This window comes from Cupressus sempervirens, chromosome 5, assembly GCF_028749045.1.
Source record: "Cupressus sempervirens isolate cs-2001-9-10 chromosome 5, ASM2874904v1, whole genome shotgun sequence".
NCBI lineage: Eukaryota > Viridiplantae > Streptophyta > Pinopsida > Cupressales > Cupressaceae > Cupressus > Cupressus sempervirens.
This window is the reverse complement of record NC_143122.1, coordinates 990,571,100-990,586,079: the sequence shown is the minus strand read 5'-3', so window position 1 is coordinate 990,586,079 and position 14,980 is coordinate 990,571,100. Positions and strand designations below refer to the sequence as shown.

At 35.7% G+C, this 14,980-nt stretch overlaps 1 protein-coding gene across 2 annotated transcripts in view; it reads left to right on the top strand.

The window, feature by feature from the left end:
* Positions 1 to 304: 304 nt before the first annotated feature.
* LOC149559249 (EAP30/Vps36 family protein) overlaps positions 305 to 14,980 on the top strand; it is a 70,089-nt gene continuing 55,413 nt past the window's right edge. For both annotated transcript variants that reach the window (XM_089833176.1, XM_089833177.1), the window contains exon 1: positions 305 to 997. In XM_089833176.1, coding sequence (XP_089689302.1) covers positions 365 to 997 — 633 coding nt within the window. In that variant the 5' untranslated portion in view covers positions 305 to 364. The remainder of the gene's footprint in view (positions 998 to 14,980) is intronic.

The window sequence follows — 14,980 nt, the reverse complement described above, 5'->3', positions numbered from 1 at the left end:
AGTAGGATAAATTATAGCCTACATGATTTCAATCATTTCAATGCCTTGGAATGTTTGTGCACTTTTTCCCCTATTGATATACCTCTCACACCTCCCTTGAGTGCAAGTGCTAGTTTATTAAAATACAATATGTAATGCCACCAAATTAAAATCAATTCTATTATATATTTGGTGTACAAAAGGCATCCTTACCATTGTCACATGCAAATACTAAACTTGGGAAGGAACTTCACCGCTTGGACGTTGAAATTTTTATAGAGATCCTTCCAAATTTAAATTCGTACCCCATAAGTGAATACTCTTTACCCCATTGCAGCTTGTTGGCGAGTCGGTGATTCATAACATGCATCAATCCTGACCGGCAATGGAGGGCACAACCTGGGCAAATCTGCTACTTTCAGTACAATTAACAACCAGCGGAAGACCTATATTCCAGACAGGCGAGGTTGAGTGTTCAATTCTCGATGCAGTCGATATGGAAATAGAAGGCAATCAAGCATACCCAATTCTAAAGTCAGGCCTGTTAATGCTAACAACCCACAGGCTCATATGGATGGACGAGAATTCCAGAATTGCAGGTTCAATTCCCTTGCCTTCCATAGCACAGGTATTCCCTCCAAAGAAATCACTAAAAAACATGTTCTCAAAACCCAGGCTGAGGCTCCTCATATGGGTGTCATCGGACGGGAGAACTTCATCTGCCGGTCCCTCCAAGGCTGCGAGATCTGTCGGGGTAACATTGGTTTTGAGAGGGCAAGTGGTCCCTGATGCTTTCGTGGGGAGGTTATGGGAGCTTCTGAGGTCTAGTGCATGGGAGAAGGATATAAATTTGGTGGAAAATGTGGACAAGCGGGCGGATGCTGAGGGTGATGGGGGCTCAACCAAAATGAGAGCGTCCATGGCTGGAGTCAGTGGTATTCTTCGGAAGGAGCAGGAGCAGTGGGAGGAGACTGATAAGAGCTTGCACGAGGCATTTCAAGATTTGAATGCACTCATGGTAATTACCAATATTTACTTCTACTACTTTGTATTTCCTATAATGTACATCTTCTTATTGTAATTGCAAAGGGATTAAAGTTAAAAAAAACCATACAATCTTTCCTCATTGATCGGTGTACGAAGTTGTTATACACACCTTACTTCCTTCAATGTCGTTCTCGCTAAAAATCCTCTTTGCCTAGGCGTCTGCACCCACCCCCACCCAAACACCTCCCCCCCAACCCTAAAAAAAAAACCCTAAAATGTATTCTCAGTTCTTGCATCCTAGCTTAATGGCCTATGGGCATCACCTAAGTCCCGCAAACTCTAGAATCACCCTGAAATCCTCATTTTAACTCAGTAACAAATCAACATCAAGTTGATATTATGGGGGTGAGTGTGAGGGGGGGGAGAGCTGATTGATGACGATCAAGAAGAGGATCTACACCAGTTTGCAAAAATTTCTCAAGCATTAAATAGGATTCCATGATTGTTTTTAATTTTTATTAATTGCCTTTGCTGACTTATGTTGAAAGAAACCCAAATTTCAATCCATAGACATGCTGTATGTTGTCATTATGTTGTTATATTCCATAACCATTTATGTTGATATAATCCATACATATGGCTGCATATTCATATTGCCATCAAGTTTCAACATTAAAAAAACATATACTAATTGCAAATTTCAATTTTAATATTTAAATTTTAAATTCAACAGCTACTAGTTTAGTTTTGGATTTTCCATTTTGTGAAAAAACTGAAATTGAAATTATATAAGAGTTGTCATCATATTTCTTTTAAAGTTTTACAAATTAGTTCTATTAGTTTGTGTATTCAAATTTTATTTTTTTAGTGTAGGATTATTTTCTGTATATGCTCTTCTTTTGCACTTTGTGTGACCTGAAGTAAGGAAAACAAAAGTGAAATCCTTGGTTGACAGAGCTAAACAATTGTTTTTATTTGGATATCCTCTGCTTTTATGTGTTGTGTGACTTGAATTAAGAAAAAGAAAAAAACAAAAATCTTTGACTTAATTCTTTTCATTATGCATAGTTTGAGTTTTAATTATAAAATCATAAACTTGTAAATTTTATGACAGTGTCACTATGTTTTATCATGGCACGAGTGATGATGGGATTGGCACTTAAAGTGAAATTGAATCTGATTAGGCACGTGAGGTTGATGAAAATGCACTAGTAGAGAGGGGTGACCATGAAACCCAAACCATAAGTTCCATGTTGAGTTCAACTGCAAAATATCAATTGCCTCTTCACAGTTGTGGTTGATTTGGCTAAGGGTCCCTTTGATCCCAAGTCCCCTTTGAAACAAAAGGCAACAAATTTTTGGAGCACGCCTTTGGCATTAAGGTGCAGAAGGTTGTGCAAGTGCCACCTTTGTAACTTGAATTTTAGGGCAATAATACTAGAGTAAATGTTCAATTCCTTCATATTTGAGGAAGAATTGTAGATGTATGTGAGAACTTGGGGAAAACCTTATTTTGAGCTAAGATATGCAGGCTATGTGGTGGTTAAGACAAAACAATCGTACTTACATCTGCGCCTGTAATGTCCCTCTCTAGTAATGAAATTTAATATTAAATCACAATAGAATTGAAATATAAAATAAATTAATAATAAGAATATTTAAATTCTAAATTATAATACAATAAACAATATTAATAAATACATTCATAATGTCAATAAACAATCAGTGAATAAATATGTAGTAATGAATAAAATAATATTACAATAATGCAATTTTTGAAAATATAATATTTCATCAATCAATATATAGATTGATCAAATGCTACATTAATCTTGATAGCCAATTATATATTACAAAGCATTTATAGATTGATCAAATACTATATCAATCTTGTTAGTCAATTATATATTACAAAGCATTTATAATACATTAGTTGCCTTCACATTGGCACCAAACCCTCATTACATTCATGCTGGCAAAGTAGCAAGCACCACGATTACAATAATCCCCTAAATCACTCAAAATAGCCATGGAAACATACCATTATATAGATGTGCTTTAGAAACTCTTTCTACGTTCTACAAGACATAGTACTCAATTTACAGTTGAGACATGTAGTGTTTAATGCCCCATAATGTCATGCCCTGTGACCAAAATCTTAAACAGATTAGACAGAGGTGTTGAAGATAGTAGCCGAGACTACAACAACTAATACCAGGGGTCAGTCATAACAGAGACCATCAGTGTCAATATAGTCATTAAGCTGATTTGATTCCAACAGTTTGCAATGTCAATATAGAATGAGCATGAGAGCATCAACTTTGTCTAGATGGAAGGCACACAGTTATTGGACCTATCAGCATTGCATCCTTACAACCTAGAGTCCTTGATATAGTGCCTAACCAATGATAATCACCATCAGCAATTATATAAGGTGCTTATTAAGATTACCAATAAGCACCAATAAACAGAAAATTAATTGTAAAGGGATACAATGACAAGTCAATCATCAACATCTACATAAATAGATGTGATTAAGTTAAGGGATACGATTAGTGAAGAAGGGAGGCATTAATTAATTATTACAAAGTATTTGGTAAATATTTGCTTGTTATTTACAGAGACCAAGAGGTCATATACAAATGAATGGAACGATGTTTCCTAGGAAACGATTGTAAATAGTAGAAACATTCTATTCTAGCCAAGAGTTATCTACAACTAACTTAAATATTAGAAACATTTTAATATTTACAATAGATTACCATTAGATACTAAACAGAGATAATAGAAACTATCTATTATTGTATACCCTCACTTAAAGGTTAATCTATTCAAAGCACGAAAACTGTCAAAAAGTGTAGAAGGCAGATTCTGTTTGGTTAGAGTGCTCTGCATTGTTCGCTGTGGGCTGCGAACTAGATTGCTTAGATTGTGCAGCTAAGCGTTTCCAACATTCAACCTTCATGTGCCCAAACTTGTGGCAATAGTTGTATTGAATGTTTTTCTTCCGAGAGCGGTCTGAAGCTGGAGTAGAAGAGTTCTGTTGAGGCGACTGCTGAAACTTGCTTTTATTCTTTTGAAAGGATTTAGTAGCAAAGGCTTGCTCTGTGGAGGTGGAGTTGGAGCTGCTATCAAACTGTTGTTTCCATTGATCTTGCTGAAGCAAAAGTGTGTAGAGAACAGTGAACTTAAGATCAAAACCAGAAGACGTGATGTTGAGAGTCTCGATAAAATGCTAATAATACTTTGAAGAGTGATAATTACAATGTCCTCCTCCATCTTGCTACCAATGGCAAGCAATTGATCACAGATTTCTTGAATCCTATTCAAGTGAGCCTAGAGTGAGGTTCGCTCATCCATGATAATAGAAAATAGAGTGTTCTTCAAGAAGAAAGCTCAGCTTTTGTTAGAAGTCTCATGAAGACCTTTGAGATGTGTCCATATCTCGACAGCTATCTTGCCGGATGGAATCTGAGAGAGCTAATCATCAACCACGGATAATTTGAGAAGCATCAGTGCCTCTCGATTATTCAAATCCCATGTATCTTGATTAGTACCAGGAGCAATTAGACGCGTTGTAACCCCAGAACAATTTGATCGGTATTCTGATATTCAAAGATTGCTATGATACGTTGCTTCCAAGTGCCATGTTTTCGACCTGTGCTCAAGCAAAATGTTTGTCAGAGATGCCATGACACGTTTTTCATTGGAAAACATGAAATTTGTGAAGGTGCATTCTTCGAGGCAAAAAATGGAAGACCCAAAAAATTTGAAGGATGACCAGAAGAGAGCTAAAAAAACCAGAAAGAACATATTGTTGGTTTTTGGATTTGCTGGCTAAAAAATCAAGGCACCTAGAAAAATGGACGACAACCTAGTTGAGCTCTTGAAAAATCCACCAAGTATGTGAAGTTAGAAAACTTTTCTGAGCTCAAAATTTAGGGTTTAAAAAGAAACCCTAGTCGGCAGCAATGGAGGCAAAAAAATTGCAGAAAAAGATGATTTCAGGCAGAAAAATGGCCGATTTCTTATACAAAGAGTGGTTTCCTGTCAAAACATCACATATGATGAAGAAATCGACACCAAAAAGTGGTGTTACAAGCATGTTTTTGAAGAAAAATGACAAAAAAACGAGGCTGTAAAAAATGTAGGAGTTTGCTTCAGATCACGAGCATGCCCTCAATAACTAGATGCAATTACGCCTTCAATGACCTTGATGCGAGCCGGATACAGAATTGTGTTTCAACAAAAAAAAAAAGTCGTGATTTTTCCAATCGCGAGCATGAAAAATGACCATGAAAAAATGACAACCTTTGCTGTGTATAGGCGTGATTTGTGTTTCGAAAACAAGACCAGACAAACCCTAGTTCGAAGCAAATATTCCAGACAAATAATTTCAAAAATAACTTTTGATAATTTCGGAAATGAAATTATTATTTTCAAAAAAATTAAAAAACCCTTGCTCTGATACCATATTACAAAGTAATTGGTAAATATTTGCTTGTTATTAATAGAGATGAGGTCATTATATATGAATGAATGGAACGATGTTTGCTTAGGAAACGATTGTAAAGAATAGAAACATTCTATTCTAGCTAAGAGTTATCTACAACTAACTTAAATATTAGAAACATTCTAATATTTACAAGAGATTATCATTAGATACTAAACAAAGATAATAGACACTATCTATTATTGTAATATGAATAGCCATAAGACATGACTCTTAAGATGTGACTTCTCAGTTCATATAGGAAGACTCTCAACGTATATTCAACAGGCATTGGATAGGGAAAAAACACAAGAATGAAGATTAATAAAATATAAATGTTACTCTTCTCAAGGAAGAGTTAAGAAGAATAAGATAAGGGTAAGAAAGAAGGAGGTAATAATATAAAATATGGAGAATACTCTTCAGTAAGGATATAAACTTATAAAGTTATTTACTATGCTGTAAGCATTATATTTTAGCAATAAGATGGTAAAGAATCTGAATTAGATGTTAAATTATAGAGTTTTATTTGTATATCTGATATTGAGGATGAAAGGTCATTGTATGGTCATATATATACATATATAATGATAAACTGATAATTATAATATAAATTCATAAATCAGAATTATAAACTCATAATTAATATATATGTTCCTACAAATATAAATATATTCATATACAAAAACTATTACTGTGTGAGTTATAGAGTAGTTGTAATGTTTCCAAGGAGGGCCTTGTTTAAATTCCAAGCACTGGATATTTGTCCCAAGATAGAATAGGGATCAACGTTGTGGCATTGACCCAAGAAAGGCTTAAGATTTGTAAAATTTGAGGGGATCCATTACAAATTGGTGTCAAGGCAGCTTCGATAACATATACTCCTCCTCTTTTTGAGTTGAATTAGTAATAAGGTCCTGTTTTTGAGTTGAATTAGTAATAAGGTTAGATATAATTGTTAACGATAAGTTAAATCTGATAAGATGAACAACGTCTTTGAGCTGAATTAGTAATAAGGTTGGATATGAGTGTTAAAGATAACTTAAATCTAATAAGATGGACAACTAATCCTATCAGGGAACATTACAAACCAAACCCTAATTGAAAAAGAAAGATAAATTAAGTTCTTGACAAGGGACATTACAACTTCTTTTTCTCAAGAGTTGATGGGTCATGAGAGCTAGCCACACAATTTTATATCTAGTTTCACTAAAGGCAAGTTGTTCATATGCTATTTCCTCTACTATAGGGTCCATGCAATAGAGAAAATGGGGAAACACAAGTTGACAAGTGATGCTTCTCACTCACTAGCTAAAATTTTTATTTGTGGAAATGAAAGATGAGGCAAATGATGACATTAGCTTAGTTCTTATTTGCCAATGACATTCCATTCCGTGTGGCTTGATCTCATTATTACAAGGAGACGATGACACAAGTAGTAAGGGTAGAACACTTATATGTGCCACTAGGGGAAGATAAAAGTGTTAATGGAGAAAATGGAATGTTGGTGACCAGTGGATGCAATATAGTCATGGATGTGTTTACAGACATGAGGTATCGTCTGATCATCAATAATATGGTTACATTCAAATAGCCCATATTTTTATAAGGCACTTGGTTGTTAAAGGCCATCAAGGATGTCAACTTTTAGTTTTAAATCCTCAAGGGATGCTTTTGAGGAGGCTTGGCAACAAATATGGTCCAAGTAGTGATAGATGTGGGCCATGGGTGCAAAGTAGTAGGGAAGTTGGTTGAGGCAGTTTTAGATATATTTGGTGGACTCCTTGTTGTGTACTTGCCATGAATAGCACACTTAAGTGTATGGGAAAGATTGATTGGATCAAGTAGTGGTCAATGATGCCAGAGATATATGCAAATGTTGTTTTTGAAGAATTGCATTTTAGATGCACTATTCATTATCTTCTCTACGAGGAAATCTTAAAACTCGCGAAGACTAGGTATGCATCCTCTTTCATTTTGTTGGAGGCAATGCTTGAATTGCAAGAGACATTACAATTAATGATTATGACAAGATAATAGAATGGGTGTAGGATCCAAGACAAAGAAAGGGAAAAGGTAAAGGATGTAGTGATTTTTTTTTTGGGGTATGCAAAATATATTTCTCTATCGTTATTCTAATCTTCTAAGTGACTAGATATGGGGATGGTAATGCTTCTAGTGTTAGAGAGTTGTATGAGTGCATCGATTCTATGCTAGACAAAATGAAGGTTGTTACACATGAGAAGAATCCATAATAGCATTTTATGATGAGCACATTCCACCAATCCATCATTATAGATGGGAAAAGCTCAACACTCACTTACACATGGTTGACAACGCATTAAACCCCAAGTGGTATGTGCAAAGGCTTGGTAGAGTTACACACGTTTTAGATGTTGAGGTGAAGGTAGTGCTCATGAGGACCATCAAAAAGATGTATGATCCTATAGAGGTTGACCTCATTCATATGGAGTAGCGAAAATTCATCACTCTTAGGGTTGTTTTGAGGAGGCCAAGATGGATAGGGCAATTATGGCACATGAGGACCGACTTTTGTGGTGGACTATGCAAGGACCGACTCCTCGGCTATCTCTCCAGCCATTCATTTTCTATTTTAGGTTTCTAGTCCTTCTATTGTCGAGTGAAACTATTCTACTCATAGATTCATCCATTCCTTTGAGAGAAACATACTTAGCCATTCATTTGCTATCTTAGGTTTCTAGTTCTTCTATTGTTGAGAGGAACTATTCTACTCATAGCTTCATCCAATCCCACAAGAGGAACACACTTACCTCTAGGAGAGTGGAGAAGCTTGTAGTTGCACAAAGTGCTTTACATCTCATTGATGACATCACACTTTTGTACAAGGAGCATTAAGCATTGTGGTGGGATGTGGAGCTAGAGGAGCTAACACAAATTAATGAAGATACTATGTAGACTTTACTGGTTGGTATTAGTTTGGAGAAGCTTGACCATGTGTGGTCAACAATTCCAGTGATGAGAAGTTTGAGATGATTAGGTGCCTCACTATACTCTATTTTTTTTATTCATTATAATCTTTTTTGTCAAAACATGAATATAATTTATAAACTTTTAATTCAGTATTTTCATTATTCAATGTGAACTTGTTATTTTTAAATGTTCACTTCAAAGTTTTGTAGTTTTAAAGTTCTAGTTTGCTAAACTTTCATTTATAACTCTGATAGATCTTATTATAACTATTATTAGTAAGTACTATATGTATTTTAATGCCTTACCCCTCCTGCCCTTGTCATCCTCAAGTTTAAGCCCTTGGTTTCCTGTCCCTAGAACCTTTACTTGTGTCCCTCATTGAAACTTTGCAAAACTATTTTAATTGCAACGGAGTGATGATTCTGTATTAGATTAATGTAAAGGTCCACCTAGATAAATTCTATGTCCAATTATAATAGAGATTATATTTTAGATACTTTGTGTATCCAATCTAAAAATTCTGATCAAGTGTTTAGTTTACTCAACGAACAAGTTCATAAGATTAAATTTCCCGTTTCTTATAAGTGAGTTGTAAAGATTACATTGTGTTAGACTTTTCTTACGTTGATTTGTAATTCAATCCATGAGAAAACTCATGCAAAATTCTAACAAATATTAAAGTTAATTTAAAGAATTCTCCTTCGTTGCAGATTGTTGGTGTGTTGGTAACCTGAGCGAAGCAACCTTGTTATAATCTTTTTTGACAATACATAATCATCATGTTATCTTTGTAAAGGCACTTGTGCCAAAGGATCCAAAAGAAGAGTCCTTTGGCAATACAGTAAAAGCTCAAATTTCAGTTGCATTGCAATTAGACACATTTGTTTTTCTGCATTCCAGCAATTTTCAGTTTCTGATTTGGGCCCTCTTTTCTTATCAATTCCTAAGCTAGGTCCTTGTGTTATTGGCTGGTTTAGATCCAATGCATGCATCAAACCCGATCGATCTGCAATGGGGGGCGTAATCTGGGCTGCTTTTCTACTTTCAGTACAATTGACAACTAATGGGAGACGTATCACAAGCAAGGTTGAGTGTTCAGTCCTTGATGTAGTCGATGTGATGCCCCTTGGATGATCTTGGATCTTGCTTTAAAATCACAAATTCAATTGGAATAAGGAATGCAATATCATCTTATTCCGATTAGATAAATCATTCAATAACTATCAATGGTTCCATTTCCCATAATGAGAGGCAATCTATAAGGGTGCTTGGTTGTTGTTCGACCCATTTAAGCTAAAGAGTGTTCAACACCTAGCCATTGCAACTCACCTTTTCTCCCACAAATGGCAGAACATCCCATGATGGTTGCATATGTTGGTGTGGATTACTTAAGAGAACCTAGGTCATGGAGGAAAATTCTTCGTCCCAATCAAGCCCAAGAGTGCATAGCGCCTCACCAAGACAACTTGCCCCTCACAAACGACACAGACATCCCTCAATGATTCCATCCCCTATGGTGGACTATTTAATTCAGGAAAACCATGTCTACCACCTCTACCTAACATATTTCCTTCCATTCCCTCATATATATTTTTCCTTTCCTTATATGGTTGTTTATATCACTTCCCACAACCAATCATCATGAGGGTTGGAAAGGATAACACAAAGGTTACTTGAGGTCATCTACAACTAAGTCCCAGAGTGCAAAGCATCCAACCAAGATATGACTTGGCCTACAAGTGGTAGGAACATCCAACCAAGACAATTTTATTCAAGCAAGGGTGGTGTACTTGTTGAACATGTCTAATAACTAAGAGGGGGGTGAGTCAATTATTCCCACGCAAATTATAGAACTATTTCTTTGTCGATAGACTTATAAACAATAGCAATAACAATTTTTGATTTATTAGTTAAGAACATTAAACAACCTCAAAAAATGTAAGCATCAAAAGCACAAGAACACTAACATAAAGGACACCAAGATTTATGTAAAAACCCAATCTGAGAAAAATTACGGAGAAGCTAATTCTAATGAAATGAACACCTATTAGGGTGATACTGGTTAAGGTAATTTTGCAAGAGGCTCACTGCGATTTGGGTCATTGCAAGTAGGCTCACTACTAATGTGGCTGACTACCCAGGAATACAATCAAGGCTCATTGCTAAAACAAAATAGATATCAAAATATATATCAAAATATATACAATAGGAACATGAACTGATTGAATTGCATATGAATATGCATGAATGATTATCTAATAAAGCTCTGCTACTTCCACCACCAGTAAATCAGAAGGACATGATCTTTGTGTCCACTAGTTGATCCACTACTATTTGCATATAAGCTTACCTTTGATATTCAAGTATGTCTCCTTACAAATTACAACTTACACATACTACTACTACAAATTTGCATAGAATATGCAACTGCGGCACTCGCACATACCTTATCCACACAATCACCCCTTCACATTGGTACCCAAGTATACATATGTTGACCTCACACCAAGCTTGTGATATCACCAATGCAATAGATTTTATATTACATTCTATGCTCCATAGAGTTTTTGGGTTGCAAACATTTTATAGGACAAGGACTTGTTTTTGGTATAGGTATGGTTCAGAGCCAATTTTTAGGGGATGATAGGGGACTGCTTTTTAAAAATAGGGAAATTTTTAAATATATAGAGAGAATTCAAATGTGCATATTATAACATTGATAAACCATTCACTGTAGAAATTTTAGAAGCCCAACACAATGAATACATAGCAAATTAAGAAAATTCAAATACTTCCATTGTAAAAATATGGTGTACATATAACAAAAACACCCAAAGACTCCAAGTTTCATGCATGAGATGACATAAAGAGAAGTCCAACTAAAATGTTCAAAAACACAGAAGTTCAACTCCATAATCATATGTCCATAACAATCAAAATCAATAATGTATCTGCAAATAATATATGCCAAATATATTGCTGTCTTTTGGCACTTTATGTCAAAATCAGATTCAACCTTTTGGGTCATTGGTAGGGGTAGGTTTAGGGTCCTCATCCAATGGAACCCCAAGCCATCTTGGAGTTGTGTCATTCTCGTCAATTTGCATTGCATCCTTGGTACTAACATCCCAATGTCATGCGGAAATCTAATGATATTGAACACTTTGCCCATTCTGTAGCTGCAATGCATAGTGAAACAACCATTGACTTCTCCAATCGTCTAGAGGTACGGTTGTTCCTCTTGATTGATTGGAAATAGCTATATGTGGACCAATTCCTCCCTACAACATTGAAACTCACAACTTGTGAAAGAAGATGGATGGAAAGAGTTTTCAACTTAGGTGCATCTCTACCTTGTCATGTCCACCATCCAATTGGGTCCCTTTGAGCTAATTTAGATCTATCTATCCTTGCCTCTAGTCTACCAAAGGTTGGACCACGAACATTGGCAAAGTCAAGCCATTGTCCCCAAGTCTACCAGCATCATCTCCGCTGTACATTATTGAAAGAGCTTTAAGCCTCCTTCACCTTTGTTGAATAAATAAAAAACATTTTAAATAATGAATCATGAACAATGAACAATGAACAATGAACATTGAACATTGAAGATTGAAGATATAATCACAAGGGATCTACTTTGTAGCTTGCTATTTAAAATTTCAGATTTCAGAATTGAGACTCACCTCATCCATGGTTGGAGCCATTCTTGGAGGTCTTGGTGCATACTATTTAGGATTGATAGCATAGATTGCCATATGAAGCGGAGTGTTCATAATGTTCCACCATCACGTCACAACGGGCCTAAGATGCTCCTTATAAAACTCCAATGTAGGGTCTTTGACATGAATAGCATGCTTGATCTGCCCAAGCATGCTATCAAAGGTCTCATAAATCTCTTCAAATCTAGGAGAGTCAGTTTTAACATATCTAGTGACCCACATAATAGTCTTAATAAAGGACCAAATGTTTCTGCATATGCAAACAAGTTTTAAGTTAGAAACATCATAAATTTTAAAATTCTTAATTCCTAAATAATAAAATCAGCAAATGCTAAAATCAGAAATAATTCTACGAAATCAGCAATAATTTTTCAATTTTCTTACATAATTGTGGACTACCAATTATCAGTAAGGACTCTTTGTTTTTAGGGGTGACCCATTTAGAGAAGCGGTTAAAACACTTCACTGGGGAGGCTGCCACTAGGGTTCAAATTCCCGCTCGGCCAATGTGCTCTCAGGCTTGTGCCTATGCTGGGTTGTGCTTGCGTATTTGAATGATTGGAGTGTTTCAGCAGTCTTGAATATGGCTGCCTATTATTGATACAAAAGGAATTCTTTGTTTCACACTTCTTCCATTTGGTGTGCTAGATTCACGCCATTTATTCCACTTTGCATTGACTGCCATGGATTGTAAGGCCTCTTGGGCTTCAAGCATCCTTTCTAACAAAATAAAGTAGTTAGCATATCTAGTCTCCCTAGGTTTGAGGAAATTTCTCTTTGAAAATGTCCTATAATGCAAGAGATGTGTGATGATTACAAATAAACATTGGCATATCTCTAGCCTCAAACACCATGGCCTTTATGCAATCAATTTTTTCAGTGTCCTTCAAGGTGTTGTTCAATGCATGTACACATGGGGTCCAAAAAATGTGCTTACAAGAACTTTCTATCATTAATTCAGCTAACTTACATACCTGAGCTGAATTAGTGACGATTTGAACAATATTTGAAGGACCAACCTCTTCTATAACATCTTTTAAAATCTGAAATTGGAAAGCTTCATCCTTCCTTTTCTCTGAACAATCTATATTAATCCAACTAACTTATACACCTGAGCTGAATCAGTGACTACTTGCACAATATTTGAAGGACCAACCTCTTCTATAACATCTTGTAAAATCTGAAGCTAGAAAGCTGCATCCTTCCTTTTCTCTAAACGATCTGTAGCTCTAAGAAAATAAGAGCCCGTTGTGCTAGTGACAATGAGATTGATGAGTGGCCGATGTTTGATATCGGTCCACTCATCCACGATGATGGAACATCCCTCATTCAACCATGCCTGTCTCATATCCTCCATCAAAATGCTCACTTTTGAATACTATTTTGTCAAGAATAGTGGTGCTTAGTTTTGCCTCTCCAATTGGTGCAAATGAGGGATTGACAACGTAGATATCTTTGCACATTTGTTAATAATATGAGGAACATGACATATGGAATGGTATGCTATGAGCAAAAAGAAACCTACCAATAGATTCGTCAGCCTTCTCTTTTGCTTGCAAATTAAATAAATCAGTAACATTGGTTTCTTTGTTACTCAAAACTTGCAAACTGCCTTTCACATTCCCTACTAAAGTCCCTGGTTTTAATGCCTCCCTCTTTATGTGCAATCAAGTTGTCTCAAGTTTTGTACTTCTGCTATAGCTTTGTAACCTTTGACCCCTTGACCACCTATCCAAAAAGATGGCAATAAACTCTACTATGGATGCCAAAATAATGTTTATTGCTCAAATTATACTCTGATTCCCTACTTTCGGTGGAATATAATTATTATCTTTGTTTTTCTTTTGGAAAATTGAGGAAGAGGTTTCTTGGGGTTAAATGGGCCTTTTGCATACTTTTTGAGGGCTTGAGAAGGGCCATCAAATGTGGTAGAGGATGTTGGCCCTGCTGCATTTACAGTAGTTGAAGATCCCCCATGTCTTCCCTAGTACTATGTTTTTTCTTTTAGGTTGAGTTTGTTGAATATCCACTTCAATGCTATCACTACTACCACTTCCCTCACTCTCATTGGTTCTGCTCATCATTATGAAATATATAACACTGCTGCAAGTTGAGAAGAAAAAAAAGTCACTCAAAATGCCCTCTCTATATGTTGCACAATGCAAAACAAATATAAAATGAAAACAAATGACCATAAGCAAATGGAAGATGCAACACATACCTGGAATGAAGAAGATTTTATGCCAAACCCTCTTGCAACTCAAAAATGAAAATTTTCTTTGTGCTTCTATTTCTTTTTCTTCTCACCAAGAATGTTTGAAATGAAGAAATGATTAAGACTTCACCTTTTAGCTTCCAAATAGGGGTTAATAATATTTAATTGATACTTCACCTTTTTAGCTTCCAAATAGAATTTAATACTTTTTAATTGTCACTTAAAAAAAAATGGTGGATGTTTTTCATGGCTAGGAAAAAGGGGACAATGTTATGTAGTGGGGACGGTTAGGATACGATTACACCATTCTCGGTACCTAACAACATCACCAATTTTCCTAATTTGTCCAAAATGTTCTCTCTGGATTGTTTATTTTTTGGCGAAAAAGAGAACAAATTCGGGGATGAGAAATTTCCATCCTTAGGACAAGAGAGGGGAAAATTCCCCAGGGGACACATCCCCATGAAACACAAATTACATTTAATTTCAAAGGTTATCGGGAGATGAGGAGGGGAGACTTGGAGGTCTTTGCTACTGGGACGACTATTTTTCAAAAATAGGAGACGGGGGTACTTGAAGATGACAATTTTTTTAGTAGTTTAAAGAGTCTAATACTAAATAGTAAATACAAAATAG